Source organism: Ipomoea nil, unplaced genomic scaffold (genome assembly GCF_001879475.1).
Source record: "Ipomoea nil cultivar Tokyo-kokei standard unplaced genomic scaffold, Asagao_1.1 scaffold2283, whole genome shotgun sequence".
NCBI classification, from domain to species: domain Eukaryota; kingdom Viridiplantae; phylum Streptophyta; class Magnoliopsida; order Solanales; family Convolvulaceae; genus Ipomoea; species Ipomoea nil.
The window spans coordinates 2,876,730-2,902,426 of NW_017618711.1; the positions used below are offsets into that span (position 1 = coordinate 2,876,730).

The 25,697-nt window shown below is 35.6% G+C and overlaps 4 protein-coding genes across 5 annotated transcripts; 3 read left to right on the forward strand and 1 right to left on the reverse strand.

The window, feature by feature from the left end:
* Positions 1 to 4,292: 4,292 nt before the first annotated feature.
* LOC109151053 lies at positions 4,293 to 7,520 on the forward strand. Of its 2 annotated transcripts, none has more exons than XM_019298959.1 (3): positions 4,293 to 4,595; positions 5,605 to 5,791; positions 7,350 to 7,520. In XM_019298959.1, the coding sequence occupies exons 1-2, from the start codon at positions 4,395 to 4,397 to the stop codon at positions 5,785 to 5,787; spliced, it is 384 nt and encodes a 127-aa protein (XP_019154504.1). In that variant the 5' UTR covers positions 4,293 to 4,394; the 3' UTR covers positions 5,788 to 5,791; positions 7,350 to 7,520. The 2 variants fall into 2 exon arrangements, with proteins under 2 accessions (XP_019154504.1, XP_019154503.1); XM_019298958.1 differs by having other exon boundaries at positions 5,605 to 5,787.
* A 2,382-nt stretch (positions 7,521 to 9,902) lies between these two features.
* Positions 9,903 to 10,577, reverse strand: LOC109151188. Its single transcript, XM_019299105.1, has one exon. The coding sequence runs from the start codon at positions 10,575 to 10,577 to the stop codon at positions 9,903 to 9,905; it is 675 nt and encodes a 224-aa protein (XP_019154650.1).
* Positions 10,578 to 24,166: 13,589 nt separating this feature from the next.
* LOC109151189 (acanthoscurrin-2-like) lies at positions 24,167 to 24,652 on the forward strand. The gene has a single exon (XM_019299106.1). The coding sequence runs from the start codon at positions 24,167 to 24,169 to the stop codon at positions 24,650 to 24,652; it is 486 nt and encodes a 161-aa protein (XP_019154651.1).
* A 17-nt stretch (positions 24,653 to 24,669) lies between these two features.
* LOC109151190 lies at positions 24,670 to 25,665 on the forward strand. The gene has a single exon (XM_019299108.1). It carries the CDS (start codon positions 24,670 to 24,672, stop codon positions 25,663 to 25,665), a length of 996 nt encoding a protein of 331 aa, XP_019154653.1.
* Positions 25,666 to 25,697: the final 32 nt, after the last annotated feature.

A 25,697-nucleotide genomic window follows, 5' to 3' on the forward strand; every position in this document is an offset into this window, starting at 1 on the left:
CTTTTTGGGGTTCAGCCGAAGGTTGTATTTCATCATTACCTTGAAGCAGTCGGCCAGGTCCTTCGCATGCTTGTCCTCTTCCCGGCTCTTGACGAGCATATCGTCGACATACGCAGCCATCGATTTCCCAAGCAGGTGTTGGAACAACCGGGCGACCATTCGGGTGTACGTAGCCCCGGCATTTTTAAGTCCGAAGGGCATGACTCGGTAACAGTAAACTCCGTCCGGTGTCAGGAAGGCGGTTTTTTCCTCATCCGCCGGGTGCATAAATATTTGGTGGTACCCTCTGAAGGCGTCCATGAAACTCAATAGCGCCGACCCGGCCGTTTCGTCGACTAACTGGTCGATCCGAGGTAGGGGAAACGGGTCTTTCGGACAAGCCTTATTAAGATCGGTGTAATCCACGCACATTCGCCACGTCGGGGGCTTGGGTACGAGGACCACATTTGCCAACCACTCCGGGTACTTAACCTCGCGGACGTGCCCGGCCGCTAGTAGCGTGCCGACTTCCTTCTTCACAAATTCCCTCCGGTCGTTGGCCAGGTATCGTTTCTTCTGTACGACCGGTCGGTGCTCCGGATCCACGGCGAGTCTGTGCGATATGATTGATCGGTCGACACCAGGCATGTCCTCGGGGCCCCAGGCGAAAACCGTCCGGTGCTCTCGGAGCACCTTTACAATTTCTTTTTTCAATGTCTCAGAGAGGCCGACTCCAATTCGGACCCGTCGGTCCGGTTGCGTAGAGTCGATCTCGACTTCCTCCAACTGGACAGCAGGCTCTGGGCGAGGTAGTATCGTCTTCTTCGGGGGCCTCTCAGTGATCTCATGGATCTGCATCTCGCGTTTGCCCATCCCTCTGCATGCCTGCAGATAGCAGTCGCGGGTGACCTTTCGGTCACAGCGCACCGTACCTACTCCATTTGGTGTGCGGAATTTCAGGCAGAGATGCTCAATTGAGATCAAAGCCCCTAAATCCTCAAGACCCGGTCGGCCGAGTATAGCGTTATGCGAGCAGGCCAGGTTTACCACAATAAATTTCATGCTGAGTCTCTGTACGTCCGGGTACGTGCCAATCTCAACTGGAAGTGTGATTGACCCCTCCGCCTCCACCGAGTCCCCTGTGAAGCCGGCGAGGGGAGTTTTGACGGGGTTCAGCTGTTCTCGAGTCAGCCCCATTTTGGTGAAGGTTTCTAGATATAGCACGTTGACGCTGCTCCCGGTGTCCACCAGGATTCGCCGAACGACGATGCCGTTGACGTCCATGGCTATAACCAACGCATCTCGATGCGGTATTTCTCCGGCTGGTAAGTCTCTGTCGGTGAACACGATGGGCTCTCGACACACCTTTTTAGAGTTCTCCTCACGCCCGTACACTGTCCCAACGTACAACTGCCGGGCCCAAGCTTTTCTGGTGTTCGCTGAATCACCACCTTCCGGCCCGCCGACTATCATGTTGATAACCGGTTTCTGGCGCCACTGAGCCTCCTCCTCTTCGGGAACCGGCTGCTTGCCTCGACTGCTTTCGGCAACGGCGACGGGTTCCTCATCCCTTCGACTGCCCGGCCTCCGCCTCTATTGGTTAGGAGGCGGGGTTCCTTGCTGGATGATACCCTCCATGATCTTCTTCAGGTAGAAGCACTCCTCCGTACTGTGAGTATAAGATTTATGATAACGACAATACTTAGAGTTCTTACCCACCTCTTCGTTTGTCGCGCGATCGTCGGTCGGCAGAGGCGGAGGCGGAGGCGGGGCAACCGCTTGTACCTCGTGGACCGGACGATCGGGAATCGGCCGATAAGCGTGGACCACTGATCGGTCGTACGGCCGTCTAACTTCGGGTCGCCGAGCCACGTCCGGGTGCCTTTCTTTGGCTTCCGCTCGCGTCCTCTTTCCGCTGGCGGATCCGCCGACTTCGCGCTGTCGCTTGTACTTCATAGCCTGCTCCGTATTGGCCCTCTTGTTGGCCATATGAATGGCTTCTGCGTAGGTGGCCGGACGATTGTCCCTCAAGTCTCGGTACAGCTGGCCGGACCGCAGCGACTCGATGAAGAAGGTGAGCGCTGTCTGGTCCTCGACCTCCTCTATGGACTGGATTTCTCTCTGCCAGCGGGCCAAATAGGTTTTCAAAGATTCGCCTTCGTCTTGACGGATGTCACCCAAGTGAGTTAGGTCATTTTGTGGCTTGATATTAGCGGCGTAATGGCTCATGAAGCGGTCTGCCAGCTCTTCAAAGTTGTGAATCGACCCTGAGGGCTGCGCCACCAGCCACCTTTGTGCTGACCCCTTCAACGTGGGTAAGAAAGCGCGACACATGACCGGATCTCGTACCCCCAAAACCTGCATCTTAGCCTGATAGCTCAGCAAATGCTCACGGGGATCGCCGATTCCATCGAACGTGGCTTGCTCCGGGAACTTGAAGTCACTCGGTATCTTAAAAGCCATAACCTCGTCCGAAAAGGGTAAGGCGGTCAGCAACGTACGTCCTGGGGACTTGGCTTTCCCCTCCATCCGTTCTTTCAGATTTCGCACCTCCTGTACTAAGTTTGCCACTTCGACTCTCTCCCGGGTGCGATTTCCCGTGGATTCCGTGCTCTCACCGACTTCAGACTCAGCCGGTACGACGGGGTTGCGGGGGGTTGCTCCACGCGACGAGTCTCAGTCCTGGCTCTTTTGGTTCGGCTCTTCTCTCGTGCAGCTTGTTGATCACGGGCGGCTAGTGGGGCACGACTGGGCTCCTTCCGGCCTAATCGTTCTCTTGCTGACCGACGCCCAACGCTGGGACCCAGCCGGGAATGAACGGATTGTACCGGTTGGCTTTCAGCCCGTCGGCTCAATTGCCGGTTGTCGGGCCTCTGAGGCGGTTGCAACTCGCGTTGCGGCTGGCGGGTGACGGACTGTTCTCTCACTCCTAGGCTTGCTTCGGCGCAGGCACGTCCGATTGCGCGTAACTGCTCCGGGGTGAGCAGCACCTGAGTCAATTGCCGGTTTATCTGCGGCGTCGGTGGCGGTGTCGTCTCGTTTTCCTGGCTCCGAGCGCTTCTCCGATTCAGCTGGCTTCTCAGGTCGGCCTCCCGTCCGTTGTCATGACGGCTCGACTGTTCCTCGCTTCCTGCCATGTCTGGAGTTTTCCTAATTCGACTGAGGTTCTAACTGTCGTTCCTCGGACTCGCCTCACTCAAGAGGCTACGTGACTCTTCGTTTCGATCCCCACGGACGGCGCCAGTGATGGTTTTAGGGTTTTCGGGCCCAAGGAGGTCCAACACAACCTTTGGTCGGTGGATACACCTCTCGATAAAATGTACGTCTAACTCAGAGGTAATGCTAGTGCTTCGGAATTTCTTTGTTATTTCCCCCCTCTCTCGGGTGTCCGAAAATGTCTACATTTTACAAGAATGGAGGAGCCTTTATATAGTGGCTCCTCCTCTGCCGACTTGAAGGCTCTTAATGGCCGACTTCAAGGCTAATCAAGATATGGAGTCGTTGGACGCCATTACTCGGTCGACCAACGACTCTCCTAGGCTTGTAACAGCCCGACCGGGTCCTGCCTTTAATGCTTCAACGGCTCTCTTTTAAAGGAACCCCTTTAATGCCCTCAACGGCTCCTCGAGCCGGGTCTTTTCCTGGGCTTGGGCCTCGGCCGACTCCTGGACTCGGCCCGATTGCTCTTTGGGCTCCTCCCGATGCTGACCCACTTCTATTTTCTTTGGGCCTCTATCTCTTGGGCCGGGGTCCTTACCCCATCAATGTTAATGTTAATAAATCTTTGACATGACTTCAAATAGGATTCAAATATAATTTAACTTTTGTAGTGTTTTTTTATGCAGGTAAAGTAAGAAAGGTAAAGAAAAGGGCTTTTTATTCAGCCATGCAAATGGGCATTCTTTTCATGCAGAAAGCGTAGTTATATATAATCTTTCTCCATACCTTTGTTGGAGATAAATCAACTATGTACATGAATCTTTACATAATTCTTTAATTATTTGTGTACATTTACAAATTTTCAAACCAAAATGTCCAAGTTGATAAGATCAAGTTATACTTCAACCACTACTTTGTAAATAAAATGTTAATTTGCAAAGTTCATATTCTTTTTTGGTTTGGTATTGTAATATTCAATAATAACCTGTTGTGATGTTATATGTGTAATTTATTATCATATATTCAATCGATCTGTTTATTACAATAACATATTAGATTATTAAAGTATGATGTTTAGACCGTGCATTACACGGGTACCATACTAGTATAATCACACGGGTACCATACTAGTATATTAAAAGAACATTCCACTCGCTAAACATGCGGTTATAGGCTTATAGCCTCTTCTTTATTCAGACCTGCCGTTTACTCCCATAGTCCTCCTATACAGCACTCTAGAACGGCAAAACACAGAGATGTCGATTCTATGGGAGAAGAGCCAGACATGGAGGTGGTTAGTTATGAAGACCAGGGATTCCAAGTCCTTCTTCTTCACATTCGCCACCGTGTGCGGCGTCATTCCGGGCCTTATTGGATACACCGTCATGCAGCTTACCAACTCCCGCAATCCTGATCTCGAAGCCCAGCTCCGCCGCGATGCTCGCCCCGAAAGCCTCGTACGTCTGCCTCTCTACCCGCTAAGACAAATCCCTTTTCCGTCATCCCCAATTTCTATACCTATAACTCTGATTAATCAAACGAATGAAACCCTAGGATATTGCTAGTAGTAATAAATCCCGTTTGATTCTTGAAGTTCCTTTCATTTCTCCGTATAACTGATCCGCTGCTTACTTGGAAAATTTTTAGGGATTTCGTTTGATGCCCTTCTGTAATTTGAGAAACACCGTAGTTTTCCAACTTTAGGATTTGATTAGTGTAGTGGGTTCGGGTCTAGTCTGGGAAGGTTCAACCAAAACATGTGTTTGAGAAGGAAATGTGAAATCAGTTTAAAACAATAGCTGCTGCTGTTCTAGGATGACTGGATGAGTGTCAGGTCTGCTGAAACTGTAAAGATGATATTTTTAATTCACAGAGAGGCATTATATCTGACTATTCTATGACTACTGGTTTACTCATTCGTGCTCTAGAACAATGTGTTTTCCTTTCGTTCGTATAACTTGTTTATAGAACACTTAATTTGCAAACCAGCAGAACTGCTGGTTCTTAGCTTAAATGACATAATTAGTTGGACTGTTGAACTTGTAGCAAATTTTATTTTTGTGTAATAATCAGACAGGATGAAGGACCAAGTCATGATTACACTTTCTGAACCAACCGATTGTGTTTGGTTTTAAAAACAACTTGTTTAGATGCTGTAGATTGTGCATTATAGTATATTTGTATATATCTGTATATGTGATGTGATATCATTGTCATGCTGAATGTGTTAGCTTGTATTTTTGTCTGGTGGAGTTAGTCACCAATTCATAAGTGCTTGTTTGGCCCATAACGTATTGGAGAAATGAGAAAAATGCTTTTAAAGTTGAGTAAGAGGCAAAAAACTTCTTTTCAATAAGCTTTAGAGAGTTGAGGCTTCTCAGAAAAGCTTCTTTTGCATTTGTATTTTTGTCAGCTAATTGCATTTTATTGTATACAATTTCTAATCAAATTTCTTTTCCTCTTTAGATGATGGGAAAAGTTAATAAAGAAAGGCTAGCAGAGTATCTTGGGGAGCTGCAAAGGAAGGAGAATACAAATGACAGATATGTTGCTGCTTTAAAAGGCGAGACATTGACCAGAAACCCCTATGTGAGAATTCAACCAGTTCCTACGGCTACCACTGAGGACAAAGTTAACAAGGGGAAGTAAGTAGGTTAGTATTTTCTGTTTAATTTGTACTCTCTCAATAGAGGAGTTCTTGCCTTGTTACTCTGGGGATGCCTACTTTATTCTGTACACTGTATAAAAAGGCTTTGTGAACTTGATAAAATGCCAAGTTATGCACAATTTGTTGAAATTTATTATTTTCCTGAGCTTTTGTAATGGGTCTGAAATGTTTACTGTCTTTCATGATGAATTTGTTGGATGTAGTGTTTTGAAGTTTTTAAAGCATCTTCTTGATTACATGCCCTTATTATATGCCAGAAGAGATCAATTGAAGTTAATTTAATATGAGGATACCATACACATTTAAAATAAACAAAACTGGAGACTAAGTTAAATAGTTTTACTTTTTAAGAAAATAAATAAGTTTGTTTACTTGTCATTTAACCATACATCCACTGAATCTGTGACCTCCATTGTTTGTGTTTCCACTACATATCCTACATCCATGTAAAAGCATTGATTTTTGATACTATCAATCCATCAGCTTTTATTAGCTACCATAATCTCCATTGTCTCAGCACTGTTTCCTCTACCTTATCTCTAATGGAAGCACAATAACTGAATCTGTTTGACGCTACTAATCAAAACAATAAATACCTGTGTCACAGAAAGGTTATCCAGTTTCACTTTCTGAGAATCCATTATCCTTGCAATCTAATTCACTAATTGACTAATGTTTTAAAACATTTCTTCTAATTTTGAGTTGTGATTCTTGATATTAGCAAACCTAATGCATAGTTTCTTAATATCTAATTTGCACTTCCAAAAGTTGAATTTAGAAGCATCAAAAGTTTAGTCAAAATGATCATTAAAACAGTAAATGGGGCAATTAAAGTAGGATGGAGGGAGTAGTATTCATTTGTGACTCCTCAAATTTGGTTGTCAATGTAGTTTCTCTATCTGTTTAGTTGGTTAGACCTTGCAAATTATTTTGTTTGCCGGTTGGGTTAATTTCCTAGTGCCTATTCAAATTGCCCTTAGTCTAGAAAGAAGAATGGAAGAAGCAACCAAAAAAGTGAAATAGAAAGAAATTGGGGATTTGGTGTTTAATTTCCTTTGCACATGTGATTCACATTCAAAATACTGTCTTATAGAGACATTGCATATCTTTCACATCAGTACATCAAAATACTGTCTTATAGAGACATTGCTTAGTATATTTTTTATTGGGTGGAAAAATGTTGTAGCTAGTGAGCAGGAAAAAGATAAAAGTATTTGCCATTCTCAGCCTAAAGGACTTTTAAAAAAAATCATGCAGAAATTTATCCACATTTAACTGTGTATTCATTTCCTAAGTAAAAATTTATTTAGGCATATATATTGAAGACGATCAAGTAGATCCTTTGTGTCTCTTACGTCTCTCTATATGTGAAACTGTTGGTGAAACAACACTTTTGTTAAACATTCAAGTATGAAATTAATGGGCAATTGAAATTCCATATATTCAGTTGATCGCTGTAAATTCCTGGTGAGTGGGTGCGAACGTGCAATACTGTGTTTGTGTCTAATGTTGTCCTTTCCTGTTTCCTCCTTGCATTTTGCAGATCAATTTGATGTCATCATTCTTGAAGTTCCAAAAGGAGATAAGTAGTTATATGCATTATATATTGTTGTTTCAAGGAATTATGACTTCTGTTTTTATATAGTATTCAAAAAACAAGTTTATAGAAAGGCTGGTTTGGTTTTATTATTAGTAATGTGGTGTGTTTAACTGTCTCTGATATGAATGGATGATGCAGTGACTCAAACCTTGTCTATGGCCTTGTTTGGTAAAATAGTTAGCCTATAGGTTAATTTTGGCCTATTTGACCACTACTAGTTGTTTGACTTGGTTTAAAAATCAATAAAAGAGTTTGGTTAATTAGCTTGTTGTACTTCAAAATATTAAAATTTAAAAAGCTACTCAAAGCAACTTTTTCAATTAGCTTTTTGAGAAAATATTAAACAGCTATCCAGTAACAACTAATTTACCAAACACCTTTTTATAATCAGCTAATATTATCAACTAGTTATACCATCTAATTAACCCAATCAGCTAACAGCTATTTACCAAACAAAGCCTATTATAATTTATAAGTTCCAATCATCATATGGACCCAATTAATTCCTAGGTCTCCATCCCGCAAGTCCAGTCGAATTTGGGCCCAGAGCCCATTCCCCTATCATAAACCAAAACATAATTCAATAATTTTCCACTGGAAACTAATATTTTTTCTACACAAAATGTAATACTTATCAATCAAAAACTAATACGGAGTACTTTTTAAGGAAAAGTCATACATTTCATTAAAAACATATTCCCCATGTTCTACTTGCTATTCATTGGTCAAATCAACTCTTTATTCTTTCCTTATTTGTATTAGCATTTTCTTAAATTTTTTAAATTTGTTTTTTTTTTTTTTGTGCGTCTCTAATAGTACTTTTAATGTAGTTCCTAAATATATAAATTTTACATACTAATTCTAAATTTAATATTATAAAAAATTAAATTGTAAATAATTTCAGTCAAACTTCGTTAATCGAACTCAACACATAAAATGTGACGGAGGGAGTAATATTTTTCAAGAAAAAACAATACTTTTTGTGAATTAGGGAAAAGTATAAGGAGAAACTTATACCATTCTAGTTCAGGTAGGAGTAGTGCAATAGGTAGGTTTCAATATATAGATAGAATATCAAGTATATTGTGTAGAAACCTCTTCAACCATTGTACTTTAATATGTACTTATTGTGAATTAAGTTTTTCTTCTAATACGAGAACGGCCGAGATTCTTGAACTGTGTTAAAAGTTAGTACTTTAATTTAAAGCAAATTTGTAATAATTTATATGAAAATATAATACTTTTGAACAAATATGTAATACCTTTTAAATGAGAGATAATACTTTTCAGTAAATATGTAACACTTTTAAGTGTATTATTTTGGTATGAAATCTTTAGTTTAAAATCAACATTGTTTTAATGATACACTTCAATTTTGTATAGTATAAAAGACTATTTGTATTAAGGAAAAACAACGCTTTTGGCCTCTGAATTGTTTTACTTTTAGAAATTTAGTCCCTGTAAATTAATTTGAACAAACTTAGTCCTTCAATTATTTATAGTGTGATACATTTAGTCGATCCCTAAAATTACCAGTTTGGTTATTAAGTCCTTTTTCATGTTGTGAATTATTCTACACATTAAATCTTTTTTCTCTCCCATCATCTACAACGCGTAAATTCTCATTAATGCAAACACCTGGATTCCCCACGAAATTTGATAGAAAAAAAATTGTAATCAAACACAAGACAAGCGAACTTTCACCATTCCTTTTTGTGCAAGGCGCCTAATTACCTTCTCTAGCGATTGTTGGGCAAGGACTCTGAGTCATAAGACTAATTTGACGTATAATAAAAATACCAACCAAATACTTGTTAGGCGACAATGTTTTAATACGATATATATTGCTTTAATAATCTCAAATTATCTAATTAAACGTCAGTAAAATCTTATTTAAGTGTATAGCTAGAACATTGGTGTTTTGAAAAAAAAAAAAAAACCCAAAATCTAAGTGACTATAAAGTTAAATTTATGAAAGTTGCACATTATAAATCGTGTAATAAATAAATATGATTTAAGATTTTGGTAGATTTTACTTATAACAATAATATTGATATTTTTGATTTATAGAAAAGTTGATAATCCTTATTTAAAAGAAGACCAGCCTTAAAGTAAATCTCATCTTCACTCCTAAGATTTGAACAGTAAAGAACAATAATTGTAATATTAAATTAATTTAGTGTAATAATATTTCTTGTTAGGGTAACATTTGTGTTAAACTCTCTCACAGATAAAATCTTTAACCTCCATAATACGGATAGAATCTTTGATTAATTAATGAGCAAAATATTTAATTAATGGGTAGAATCTTTAACTTCATTAATAGTCAGTTCTTGCCTTCTTGTTATCGTCCTAAATGGTAATCACAGAATGGAATCTGAATCCTGGTGTTGGTAAAAGCAAAATTTTAAAAGCTGTCCATAAATTTTCTATTTTTCATCAAAAAACAAAATCGTTTTAGTATATTACAAACTCTAATGAATAGTGGAATCCTGTTTAACAACCAGAATCCGACGCCGCGGCGGCGGCGGCGGCGGTCTTGCGACGGCAGAGAGGGCAGGAAGGGCTTCTCTCGAGCCAAGATGAGAGGCAGTCGTCGTGAAAGGAGCAATGGCTGCACGGCATAACACCCACCACATCTATCCCCGCCGTTAACACCTCCAAGCAAATAACGCAACATCTATCCCTCTCATCGCACGCTATTCTCTTCCTCTTTAACGACTTCACCTCCAAACCGCCACCGGAGGAGGCGGCGCCGGAATCTCGATCATCCTCGTACGTTTCTTGAGCGTCGTCGTCGGAACCTCGTATAACCGACCGTATCTCAACCCGAAGATTGCACTTAAACTGCACCGCTTTCTTGACCACCTCGTCGGCGATGTCAAGCACGGTTTCGGCGTCAATCGGCCAGTAACACAGCCCTTCGGAGACGATGAAACTCCGACAGTCGTCTCCCGATTCCTCCGCCAACACGTCTTCGCTCAGGCATATGGTTCGCGACTCTATCTCGTACAATTCCTCGTCGTCGATGTGGTGAGAGAAGCGGACATAAACGTTAGACCTAGACGGTCCAGAAGAGGCGGCGGCGCAAGGAAACGGATCATTATCTTCTCCGCCGTAAGGATACGGCCGCACGGTGAAGCTTGTGAGATAATCCGAATAATCGTCCATTGATAGCGGCTATGAAATTTGTCTTTGTCTGAAGATCGATCGATCGCCGCTCCGACGAAATTTCCGTAAGATTATAGTTGCGGATCGGATGATTCAAATCCTAGAACGCGAAAGAGACGTTAGTTGTTTCCTAAATCCTTAGTTGATTCGAACTAGCTATAAATATTCCAAGTTTCTTGGCCCTCAAGTCAACGGAAAGAGTATTTGCTCCAAACCCTAGAACGCGAAAGAGACGTTAGTTGTTTCCTAATTCGAACTAGCTATAAGTTTAATTTCCAAATTTCTGGGCCCTCAAGCCAACGGAAATCTTAATTATTATAATTTTTTATTTAATACATGGATTGCTCGTTAACATTCATGTACTCAATGTCATTAATCACTTTTTCTTTTTACAGATTTTATGGCTATACTAAATTTATCTTTTATCTTCTTTATAAATATAACTAGTAATTGTCTCGTGCGAGGCACGAACTATTATTAGTATCATAAATTTACTAATTAAATTTTTGACATTCTCTAAATTAGCAAAGAAAGTAATGGTTGTGAAAACAGAAAAACGCAGAGTTCTTAAGCTCAAAATTAGTTTGATTAAAAATGTAAGTATAACTATACAATGCAATATTTAATATTTTTAAAAGTTTAATTATGCTATTATTATGTTGGTTTTAAAGCTTATTGTTACTTGTATTATTATTTGAATTCAATTTTTTTTTTTTTGAAAAGAATTTGAATTTGAAATAACTACTTTAATTATATAACTAACGTATTTAAATAAAACTTATAAATAAAATAACAGGCGATATTTGTCAAAAATCTCCACCAAATACTTATTCATTTGAAAAGGATTATTTATGTAAGAACTATATTTATTTTATATCTAATTTCTCCTCTTTATATATGTGGAGTCAAATTAATTATAATTGAGGTTTAAATGAATATATACACAAATTATATTAAATATAAAACTTTGCCAATATATAGTTATACTTACATTTTTAATCAAAAGAACTCAAGTACATTTTTCAGTTTCCGCACTATTACTTTCTTTGCTAATTCAGATGATGTAAAAAATTTAATTAGTAAATTTGTTAAATTAATAATAGTTTGTGCATCACACGGGACAATTACTAGTTTAATAAAAAGATAGAATCTATGCAACATGTCAAGCTAAATTAAATACCATATAACTTTCCAAACTCTAAGATAGAATTGCATAGTTTTTTTTTTTTTTTTTTTTTTTTTCAATGCTACTAACTTTGTTACTCCCCTGTCCCATTTCATGTGTCTGGTTCGGTTAACGAGGCTTCACTGAAGTTATTTTTAATCTAATTTTTTATAATATTAAATTTAGTATTAGTATACAAAAGAGTGAATTCCATTTTTTGTCATACTGTTATAGGGGTCATTCCAATTTTAGTCCACCATAATTATTTTTGTCACATTGCGTCCACTATTATTAAAAGTGTTCCAATTTTAGTCCACGAAAAATCTTAAAGTGGACTAAAATTGGAACACTTTTAATAATAGTGGACGCAATGTGGCAAAAATAATTATGGTGGACTAAAATTGGAAAAACTCCTATAACAATAGGATCAAAAATGGAATTCACTCTATACAAAATTTATATATTTAGAAACTAAACTAAAAGTACTACTGAACACAAAAAATTAAATTTTAAAAATACTAAAGAAAATAAACAAAGAAGAAAGAGTTTGTTTGACCAATGCATAATAAGTATGACAGATAAAATGAACAGATCGAGGGAGTACAATGTAGTATCTTTTTAAAGATTTTATGGCTATACTAATTGTTTTTTTTTTGAAAACCACAGTATAACAATATATATATTCAAATTAAAGCATCCACTTTGCTTAGGGAATTAAAAGACGGTATTTGGTAAATAGTTGTTAGCTGATTAGGTTAGTAAGTTTGACTAATTGATAGCTTTAACTGATTGTAGAAAGATGTTTGATAAATTAGCTGTTACCTGATAGCTGATTACATGCAAAATGACTTTCTCAAAAAGTTGATCGAAAAAGTTACTTTGAATTTTAGCGTTTTGGAGCAATAAACTGTTATAAAAAATTAATTAATCAAACACTTATATTGGATGTTTAATCAAGTCAAACAACTAATAGTAATCAAATAAACTAAAACTGATTGATAAGCTATGTTCTAAGACGCCAATTCATCATATTTTTCAAAGAAGATTATTAAGCTGCCTTGGCAACCAAAGGAATCTACATCCAAGGATGAAGACTAGTTTTCTTTCATCCTTGCATGAAGAGTGGCTTGCAAGGACGAAGATGAACCAAATGCATCTTCCACCAAGGACGAAGACATGTTTCTTCATTCCTTGCACGAAAACTAGTAGTTTTCTTTGTCTTGGATGAAGATATGGTTTGTCAAATATTCTCAAGGTGGTTGATTAGCGATCATACAACTATACAAGAGTTCAAATCCAGTAGCTGAGCTATAGTGGGGGCAGCTGCTCCCATTCTTCACTCCCACCTCATATATAATCTTTGAAGATAATCTTTTATATGTATATGTATATATAGTATAGCCCGCATGGGTAGCTCAATTGGTCATAGAGGTGAAACTTTGGAAGAATGACCAAGGATCAAGTCTCACCAGTGATAGTGTGGGAGTAACCTCTCTCAAAGTGAGGGGGGCTCCTTGTGCGTAGTGAGCACCGGTCTAGCCTTTATGGTTCATGTTCAGTTGAGTCACCATGATTTTACATCCTCCCAAATGCTCCGTCGGACCGGGGTGTGGGGGGCCCTTAGGGTTGGGGTTCGGCCTTTTGGAATAATGTATATATAGTATAGTTTTAGCATAAATATAAAATAATAGATAAATGCTAACAAACGATGGGTTAAATTAGTTGCCAAAACATGTTCTTATCTCTAAATGAAGTTTTAAATTAGTTGAATCCTATCCTATGATTTCAACACAAATTTTTACGGCTTTTCTTACTAATAGTGGCAACAAGCCTTCAACACAGTTTTTTATTATGCCTTGTCACTATTATTAAAATATTAAATATTAATAATGAGCCTATTGCTTTTAATACATGTACACATTTTCTTTATGATTTTTTAAATATTAATTAATGGTGAGATATGCACACACATATACAAATCAGGATCGGTTCTGAGCATATCTAACATGAGCGACCGTACAAGGCCCCCTAATTTTTGGGGGCCCCATATTTTAAAAATAAAACTATAGGTATATATAGTAATAATAGTGAGCATGTCTAACATGAGCGACCGCACAAGGCCCCCCAATTTTTAGGGGCCCATATTTTAAAAATAAAACTATAGGTATATATAGTAATAATAGTATTTATTTTATAAAAAGAAAATTGAGCCCAAATTGCTTTGAAAACATAAAAAAAGTATCTATATATATAAGGACAATTAGGTCAGACTATAAGGACATTATCAAAACTGCAATTCGGCAATTAAATTTCCTAATCCGAAATATCAATTAACAAATTCTCAAATGTCAATTAGGCAATAGCATGTTCAGAGTATAAGGAATTAAAGACATTTTATACTCCTTGTGGTAAATCGTAGAGCATCTCAAGGTGTACAAAAAAGACTCTTAGATGTAAATCGTAGAACATTTTATACTCCTTGTGGTAGTCATAGTCTTAACTTGACTTTATGTGACGTTGCAAACAGTTGTGGGAAAGCAAGAGATTTCTTTGGAGTAGTGCAACATATTTACACAATATTTGCTAATTCCACAAAGAGGTGGCATATCTTGAAAAGTAATGTAATAAATCTAACTCTTAAGCCATTGTCATCAACTCGATGGGAAAGTCGCGTGGAAAGTGTCAAAGCAATTAGATATCAAGTCAGTGATATTCGAGAAGCCCTACTTCAAGTGGCAGATACAGACAGTGATTCTAAAATTCAAAGTGAGGCAAGATCTTTAGCTACAAATGAGCTTAGTAACTTTGAATTTTTGCTAACGACAGTCATTTGGTTTGAAATCTTATATGCGTTTAATTTAGTTAGCAAGCAATTACAAACAAAAGATATGCGTCTTGATGTTGCTATTAATCAAATTAAAGGGTTAGTTTCTTTCTTCAAGAATTATAGAGAAAATGATTTTTCTAGTGCCATAAGAAAATTGCCAATGAATTAGAAATTGAGCTAGTGTTTTCTCAAAAGCGAAAAATTCGTAGAAAAAGACAATTGGATGAGAGTGTTGATGACACTTCATTATCACCTGAAGAATCTTTTAGGGTTCATTATTTTTTATACATTGTAGATCAAGCTATTATCTCATTGACCCAGAGGTTTGAGCAATATGAAGTATATGAAAGAACTTTTGACTTTTTGTTTAGTTCTGACAAGTTACAATCGATGACTGATATCAATTTGAAGGCTTGTTGCACTTGTTTAGAAGCAGCTCTTAAAAGAGATGATCACTGTGGTGATATTGATAGAAATGAATTGTATTTGGAGCTAAAATTGCTTAGAGAGATTTTATAAAAAGAAGAGATAGGTGCACTGAGTATATTGAATTCATTGAAACAGATGGGTTGTTTTCCAAATGCTACTATTGCATATCGAATATTATTGACTATCCTAATTACTGTTGCCTCTGCAGAAAGGAGTTTTTCGAAGTTGAAATTGTTGAAATCTTACTTACGATAAAGTATGTTGCAAGAGAGACTCAGCGGATTAGCTTTAATCTCCATTGAAAATGAGCTTTTGGAAGAAGTTGATATCAAAAGTTTGGTAGATGATTTTGCGTCTAAATGTGCACGCGTGTCACTTTTTAAATAAAATTTTAGATGTATTTTTTATGCAATGTTTATATGTTGATACAACTTTTTGAACAGCGTAACTATTATTTATATATAGAAATTACTTATGAAAAAAGGGCCCAAATTATGATATTGCACAGGGCCCCAATTTTTATTTGAACGGCCCTGATACAGATATATCCACAATGAAAGCACAAAGAACGATACATGATAGCTAGATCCATGATGGAATTTGATTTAATAGCCTTGAACAAGTGTAATGAAAAGGCTGAATAATCATTGTGATAGTCAAGTTGCAATTGAAAGGGTATAGAGTAACACGTATAATGGCACAAAGTGGCCTTCTCATATGGGAGGTCATGTGTTCAATCTCCATAGAGGTGGTATTGACTTTTTGTGTTTCAGTAAGTTGAGAAAATAGCAGAGTCAGTAGTACTAAAAAAAAGAAAAAAAATTAATGAAATTGACGAGCAACCTTGTCTTTCGGCAAATTATTGGGTGGACCATGGTCCACACAATTGTATGGACCATGAATATCAGATACATTTTTAATATATTAAAAATACATTATTTTTGTCCTGAAGGTACATTATTTTTGTACTGAAGATACATTATATAAAATAATGTACCCTTAGTATATTAAAAATATACTTTAAAAAATGTATCTTACGTACATAAATAATGTACCCTTAATATATTAAAAATGTACTTTTTATTTATAGTCCACACAATTGTATAAACCAGGGTCCATGCAATAATGATTGTTTTCTTTCTCAATGTCCTTTATTGTTAGCTAGTGTTGTGGACTTTATTCTACAAATGTTCAGGCTAATTGGCCCAAATTCCATACCCAATTGGACAATTGTCCTGCCTCGCAAATTATGTTGTGCAACCTTGGTGCACACGGTTGCAAAAACGACGTCGTTTTGACTAAAAATGTACGTCCTATTTTAAAAAAAATTTAGGTTCGATTCCCGGTAATAGTATTTTTTTTTTTTTTTTGCATAATTTGAATTATATATCCACAAGTTCATAACTATATATCCACAAATTCATAACTATATATCCACAATGAATGAATAACACAAAATCCAGAATGAATGAACTAAATATCCACAATGAATGAACTAAATATCCATAATGAATGAACTAAACATCCACAATGAATGAACTAAACATCCACAATGAATGAACTAAATATCTATAAATTCATAACAATATATCCACAAATTCATAACTATATATCCACAATAATTCATAACTATATATCCACAATAATGCTGTTGAGTGGAATCGAAACTGTTTTTTTTTTTTTTTTTTTTTTTTAACGGGACGCGCGTTTTTAGTCAAAACGACGTCATTTTGCAACCATGTGCACCATGCATGGTGCACACGGTTGCACAGCATAACTATTGGTCCTGCCTAGTGCTTTGGCAAATTTTAGTGTGGAACATGGTGAATGTAGCACTGTGGTTCATGAAGTAAGTATCATTTTAATTACATTTTAGTTTCACTAGATAATATTATTATGTGCATTCAAAAAAAAAAAAGATAATATTATTATGTTTTTTAGTTTCATTTTTCACACACACTAGTTTCATTATAGCAATATCAAAATATTATTTTAATTCTATTATTGTTTCATTTGACAATATACATTATTGTATGAGCTCTATTTTGTAGTTTTATTTTCTACACACACTAATTTCATTATAGTAATATTAAAGTACTATTTTAATTACAGTCTAGGTTAATTTAACAATATATATTATTATATGACTTTGAATTTTAGTTTCATTTTCTATAAACACTAGTTTTATTATAACTTCACTAAAGTATCGTCTTAATTATACTATAGTTTCATTTGACAATATACGATGCTGAATGAACTCTGTTTTTTTAGTTTCATTTTTCACACACACTAGTTTCATTATAACAACACTGGAGTATCATTTTAATTATACTATAATTTCATTTGACAACCATGGTCCACTTAGCAGTAGATCATGGTCTACTGTATAACAACTAGCATGGGCAAATTTTATTGTGGACCATGGTCCATCTAGTAATGTGATCCATAAAGTAAGTATCATTCTAATTATACATTAGTTTCATTTGACAATATTTTTATGCTTTCAAGTTACATTTTTCACACTCACTAGTTTCATTATAGCAATACCAAAATATCATTTTAATTCTACTCTACATTTTCATTTGACAATATACATTATTGTATGAGCTCTATTTTGTTGTTTCATTTTTCACACACACTAGTTTAATTATAATATTGTTAAAGTATTGTTTTAATTACACTCCACATTCATTTGACAATATATTTTATTGTAGGATTCTGAATTTTAGTTTCATTTTTCACACACACTAGTTTCATTTTAACAACGAACATTAAAGTATCATTTTAATTAATTATACTACAGTTTCATTTGACAATACGTTGTTGAATGGACTCGAATTTTTAGTTTCATTTTTCACAGATACTAGTTTCATTTTAGCAACACTAAACAGGGCATTTGGTTGGAAGGAAGGAATAAGGGGGAAAGAAATTGTAATTCGATGGGAAAAGAATAAGGTGAGAATAAAGTTGGAATTACAATTACATTGTTTGATAGGGAAGAATAATGGAAATGAGAGAAGTGATATAAAGACTAAAATACCCTTGTGTAATAATATTAATAATAACATTCAAGGACAAATATATATGTCATTTCCTTCTTTTTCCCTTTTCATTGTATGGATGAATTCATTGAATTGCAATTCATAGGCCCCAATTAATTGTAATTCAATGAATTGAAGGAATTGCAATTCCATCCAATCAAACAATGTATTTTATCATTTCATTGAATTGCAATTCAATGTCAATGCAATTTATGCAAGCCAAATACCCTTAAAGTATCATTTTAATTTTATTACAGTTTTATTTGACAAACATGATCCACATAACATTATGGATCATGGTCCACTGTATAATGAAAAGGGACGTTTGCTTGCTCCCCATTGTCATGGCAAATTATGCCCTGGACCCGTGTCCAAAACGATGTCGTTTTTCAAAAAAAAAATGCGTCATTTAGTTAAAAAAAAAAAATCGCGCGCGTTTTGCCGTTAACGGCGTTATTTTTTTTTTGGATTATGAATGTACAGTTATGCCGTTATGAATGTACAGTTATGCAATTATGAAATTATGAACACAGAGCTCTAACATTATGAACTTACAATTATGAACATATATAGTGATAAAATTATGATCATGGAGCTTTAAAATTGTGAATATAATATAGAGCTTCGAAGATTATGAATGTACAATTATGGAGTTATGAATGTACAGTAATAGAGTTATGAATCTACAGTTATGGAGTTATGAATCTACAGTTATGAGATTATGAATCTACAGTTATGGAATTATGAATGTACAATTATTGATCGAATTATGAACAAAGAGCTCTAACATTATGAACTTACAATTATGAACATATAGTGATAAAATTATGAACATAGAGCTCTAAAATTGTGAACATAGAGCTTCGAAAATTATGAATGTACAATTATGGAGTTATGAATGTACAGTTATGGAGTTATGAATGTACAGTTATGGAGTTATGAATGTATAATTATAGAGTTATGAACGTACAGTTATGGAGTTATGAATGTACAGTTATTAACATATAGTAATAAAATTATGAACATATACTCCTATAACGAAGCGGTCTGAAATTTATAAAAAAAAAAAAAAAAAAAAAGATAACAGTGCCTAACGGCAGTGTTACCTGTGTCCAGCAAGGGTCCAACGCATAACGATTGCATTGTCATCGTCTTTGCACTTTATGATCCCGAATTTTATGTTCATTATCACTTTTGACCCTTTACTTTGTCTTTTTTTTTTTTTTTTTTTTAGTAGTCTTTGTGTCTTGAGACCTTATACTTTTTGCCTTGTCGAACTTTGACCCCCAAATGTTCATCCTTCTTCACTTTATACCACATCTCTTCCGTCTATGCATTCTCACTTCCTTAACTTTGATTCTTAGCTAATTCGTACCGTTAACTCTCATACCTTCTTACATAGGTCTCCAAACCTTGTCCATCAATTCCAATTATCATATGGACCCAATTAATTCCTAGGTCTCTATTCCGCAAGTCTAGTCGAGTTTGGGCACAGTCGCACAGAGTTCATTCCCCTATCATAAACCAAAACATAATTTAATATTTTTTCACCAAAAACTAATATATATATTTTTTTTTTACACAAAATGTAATACTTATCTATCAAAAACTAATACTTTCTAAGAAAAAGTCATACATTTCATTAAAATTATACTCCCTCAGTCCCAATTAATAATCTATCATACTTACTATTAATTGATCAAACTGACTCTTTATTCTTTGTTTATTTCTATTAGCATTTTTTTATAATTTTTAAATTTGATTTTTTTTTTTGTGTTTAATAATAGTTTTAATGCAGTTTCTAAATATATAAATTTTACATACTAATTCTAAACTTAATATTATGAAAAATTTAATTATAAATAATTTCAGTCAAAGCTTCGTTAACCGAACCTGCCATAAAATTGGACGGAGGAAGTAATATTTTTCAAGAAAAAAACAATGGTTTTTGATTAAAAATTGTTGGCCCAAGACATTGTTGTCCAATATTATTGGCAAAACAAAAAAAAAAAAAAAGAAAGAAAATCATGAAACATAATCCCAAATCTACATGGAAACAAAGAGAACATGAATCAATCAAGGAAAGGGAAAAGATAAATGAAGCAGAATTAAACTCATATCCCAATACTACAAAGATCAAGGGTTCAAGCATTATAAAAGGACCTCTCCCGGCCCTCAGCACATTTGACAAGCCAACATGCACCAAAATTCCTCTCACGTTGGTTGGTTTCAATATATAGATAGAATATAAAGTATATTGTGTACAAACATCTTTAACTATTGTACTTTAATCTGTGCTCATTGTAAATTAGATTTTTCTCCTAATGCGATAACTATCTCGCTGACTATGGTATTCCTGAACTACGTTAAAAGCTAGTACTTTAAAGCAAATTTGTAATAATTTATATGAAAATATAATACTTTTCAACAAATATGTAATACTTTTTAAAGGAGAGATAATACTTTTCAGTAAATATGTAACACTTTTAAATGTATTATTTTTAGTGTGAAATCTTTAGTTTAAAATCAACATTCTTTTAATGATACACTTCAATTTCTATCTACTATATCTACTATATATATACTAATAAGAGCCCAAGAGAGTTAGGCCTATAATGGGTAGAAAAAATGGCGGTCACAGATTTTAATTAAATGAATGGCTCAGATTGATTAAAAGATTGATAAGATTTAAATTTTACACTAAAATTTCCTAAAATACCCACACACCGTTACTAATTCCGTTAAAATTTTAAGAATTGTCGTTAGTTCACCGTTAACTTACTCATTGATTTCAATAAAAAAAAAAAAAAAGGTCTTAGGTTCGAACCTCATCCCAATTAAAGTTGGCATAATTAGTACTCTATTTTACTCTTATTAAATTATATATATAAAAATATTCATTATCAATAAATTAAATAAGAGAAATAATTGTATTAGTTATATTGTCTTTATTTTTCTACAATATAAAAATTCTTTATATTCAAATTTATTAATTGATTATATTCGCTACATTGTCCTTACAATGTCTTAATTCAGTGGAAAAAAAATTATTCATTATCAATAAATTAATTAAGAGAAATATTTTCATTAGTTATATTGTCTTTATTTTTCTCAAATGTAAAAATTTTTACATTCAAATTCATCAATTGATTATATTCACTACATTGTCTATTATCTTTTTTTGTGCACTATTTTTCTAATTAAATATCAAAGTTATAATACAAAATAATGTTATATGTTTATTTACCAAGTATTTTATTAATACCATGAAAAAATTAAAAAAAATATAATTAATAAAGCCAACCATATTAACTACTTTGAGAGATTTTGTGACAAAGAGAGTATTCAAATCACACAACAAATTGAAGTGAGAACTACCTTGCAATGTCCTTGTTTGACAATCAGCAGTTAGCGGATTATATTAGCGGATTTGACCAACGAATTTATTTATCTACTATACTAATAAGAGCCCAAGAGAGTTAGGCCTATAATGGGTAGAAAAAATGGCGGTCACAGATTTTAATTAAATGAATGGCTCAGATTGATTAAAAGATTGATAAGATTTAAATTTTACACTAAAATTTCCTAAAATACCCACACACCGTTACTAATTCCGTTAAAATTTTAAGAATTGTCGTTAGTTCACCGTTAACTTACTCATTGATTTCAATAATAAAAAAAAAAAAGGTCTTAGGTTCGAACCTCATCCCAATTAAAGTTGGCATAATTAGTACTCTATTTTACTCTTATTAAATTATATATATAAAAATATTCATTATCAATAAATTAAATAAGAGAAATAATTGTATTAGTTATATTGTCTTTATTTTTCTACAATATAAAAATTCTTTATATTCAAATTTATTAATTGATTATATTCGCTACATTGTCCTTACAATGTCTTAATTCAGTGAAAAAAAAATTATTCATTATCAATAAATTAATTAAGAGAAATATTTTCATTAGTTATATTGTCTTTATTTTTCTCAAATGTAAAAATTTTTACATTCAAATTCATCAATTGATTATATTCACTACATTGTCTATTATCTTTTTTGTGCACTATTTTTCTAATTAAATATCAAAGTTATAATACAAAATAATGTTATATGTTTATTTACCAAGTATTTTATTAATACCATGAAAAAATTAAAAAAAATATAATTAATAAAGCCAACCATATTAACTACTTTGAGAGATTTTGTGACAAAGAGAGTATTCAAATCACACAACAAATTGAAGTGAGAACTACCTTGCAATGTCCTTGTTTGACAATCAGCAGTTAGCGGATTATATTAGCGGATTTGACCAACGAATTTATTTAATTATTAACATTGGGTAGAAAAAATGACCGCCAAATTATTAAATCAAATGAATGGTTCAAATTGTTCAGGTTTTAATTTTTTTTAAAGTTTTTCTAATTTATCCTTAATTATATGATTATCCATTTAACTTTTCCGTTAAATATCGTTAATTCACCGTTAGTCTAATTATAATATTAACGTCTAATATAGAATTATAATTACACCATTAATCTAATTCTAATATTAAAGTCTTTATAGAACTTAACCACAAATCCTAATGTCGAAATCTCCTCAAACAATATTAGTATATATTTAATATTTTATGCCCTAATTTTTATTTGTTCTCCCCTATGTCCCGTATTTGGTTTCAACCATACCTATACAATTATTTTATTGACAATTATAATCAATCTTGACTATATTATCTTGCATTTGTAAACTTAGAATTACCTATTTAACCCGCACGGGCTTAGCTCAATGGTTTAGTGGGCAGTATTTGGGAGAAGAGACCAAGGTTTGAACCTCGGCGGCGGCAGTGCGGGAATTATGTCCAAAGTGGGCAGATTCCTTATTCGCACCGGCATTTGGTCCTATCTGCTGAACCATTGAGTCACCGTGATTTACAACTTCCCACAATGCTCTGTCGGGTCGGAGTGTGGGGGGCCCTTGGGGTTGGGGACTCAACCTTTGGGAGAAGAATTACCTATTTAAATACGCAAATTCAACCTTCAATTATCTATGCATGAACAATTTCAATATAATCTTGCCTTAATATACTTTAAAGTACTTATTTAAAAAAAAAAAAACATTGGGCATTATCCCAATCGCGCAATGCGCGTAAAAAACTAGTATATACTAATAAGAGCCCAAGAGAGTTAGGCTTATAATGGATAGAAAAAATGGCGGTCACAGATTTTAATCAATTGAATGGCTCAGATTGATTGAAAGATTGATCATATTTAAATTTTACACTAAAATTTCCTAAAATACCCACACATCGTTACTAATTCCGTTAAAATTTTAAGAATTGCTGTTAGTTCACCGTTAACTTACTCATTGATTTCAATAGAAAAAGGTCTTAGGTTCGAATCTCATCCCAATCAAAGTTGGCATTATTAGTAATCTATTTTACTCTTATTAAATTATATAAATAATAATTTAGTAGTTATAACAAAAAATAATACATATGCATTTCTTTAATTTATAATTATGTGTCCACAATGCCTTTATTCAAAAAAAAATTATTCATTATCAATAAATTAACTAAGAGAAATAATTTTATTAGTTATATTGTCTTTATTTTTCTTCAATATAAAAATTTTTTATATTCAAATTTATTAATTGATTATATTCGCTACATTATCCTTACAATGTCTTTATTCAGTGAAAAAAAATTATTAATTATCAATAAATTAATTAAAAGAAATATTTTCATTAGTTATATTGTCTTTATTTTTCTCAAATGTAAAAATTTTTACATTCAAATTCATCAATTGATTATATTCACTACATTATCTATTATCTTTTTTGTGCACTATTTTTCTAATTAAATATCAAAGTTATAATACAAAATAATGCTATATATTTATTTACCAATTATTTTATTAATACCATGAAAAAATTAAAAAAATATAATTAATAAAGCCAACCATATTAACTACTTGAGAGATTTTGTGACAAAGAGAGTATTCAAATCACACAACAAATTGAAGTGAGAACTACCTCGCAATGTCCTTGTTTGACAATCAGCAGTTAGGGGTTAGCGTTAGCGGATTTGACCAGCGAATTTATTTAATTATTAACGTAATGCGACGCTGGCCGAGATGGAGGAATTGCGTGAAAGAGAGTTGCCGAATGGGGTTGATTTGCGCCGAACGAAGGAAGTTAGGCAGGATGTTAGGCGAGATGCAAGTTGGAGGCAAGAAGGGAGGGATTACGGTGCGAATGAAAGGCAGGAAGTTGGGGGGGAACGTGGCAGTAGCTTGAGGCGTGGGGGAGGTGTGTTGGCAGGTGGTCTAGGCGGTGTACATGGGGGTGGCGTGGGTAGTTTAGATGGAGATGGTGTAGGCAGTATGGGTGGAGGAGGGAATAGAGGAAGCATGGAGGAACGTGGCAGTAATATGAGGTGTGGGGGAGGTGTGTTGGCAGGTGGTCTAGGCGGTGTGCATGTGGGTGGCGTGGGTAGTTTAGATGGAGATGGTGTAGGCAGTGCGGGTGGAGGAGGGAATAGAGGAAGCATGGATCGGCATGGGAGGGGGGATGGGGGAATTGCACGGCATCAAGGGGTAGTGGGGGTGTGGTGGAGTTGACGGATAGATGGGCGGAGATGGCGTTGATGGAGGAGGAAGGGGCGGTGTTTATGCCGGAAGGTGGGGATGCGGTGGTAGAGGGTGATGGGGAGGAGGAGGAGGAGACTTGGAGGATTGTCGGGCGGTTTTTGACGCAGAAGATGATCAAGCTAGATTTTATGAGGCAGGTTCTGGCGTCTGTTTGGCAACCGGTACGTGGAGTACAGGTAACGGAGATTCAAAGGGGTTTGTTCTTATTTGTGTTTTTCCATAAGACGGATATGGAATACATGCTGAATGGGGGACCCTGGGCTTTTGAGAATAATGCTCTTGTGTGTCGGGAGGTGTTGGATGGGGTAAATCCTGTGGATGTGGAGCTGGATATGATTGACATGTGGGTGCAGTTGCATGATATGCCAAAGGGGTACACGTCGCATGCAATCTTGGAGCAGGCAGGAAATTTTTTGGGCTCTTTTGTTAAACATGATGACCGGTTTGAGGGGGCACCATGGCTAACGTTTCACCGTATTCGGGTGTCAATTTCGGTTGATAGGCCGCTTAGAAGGAGGATGAGGTCGATGAAGAGAGATGGGACTACAGCATGGGTAAATTTTAGATATGAACGGCTGCATAAGTTTTGCTACTTTTGTGGCTGTATGGGTCACTTGCATACTTTCTGCATACACGCTAGGGAGGCTGGAATTCCAGTCGAAAGGTACCTGTACGGTCCGGATTTGCGAGCTGGTGGATCCCGGAGCGCTCTTAGAGCGGTTGGGGATAGCTGGCTTGTTCCGGTAGGCGGGAAACCACGACCACTGGGAGTCAAGCCACGTGTAGTGGATGGGGGACAGGGAAGTGGGGCTGTCACACCCACGAGTATGTCTGAGGATGAGGTGGTGGTGGCTACGGCAAAGCGTCGTAGACATGGAACCATGGGGGGAGAGGGAAGTGGAAACGATGAGGTAACAACCGCAGCTGTTTCAAAAAACTTGTCCATGGCGGGAGCTGGTGTCCAACCCCGCCCATCATCATGAGTACTCTGAGCTGGAACTGTCGTGGCTTGGGC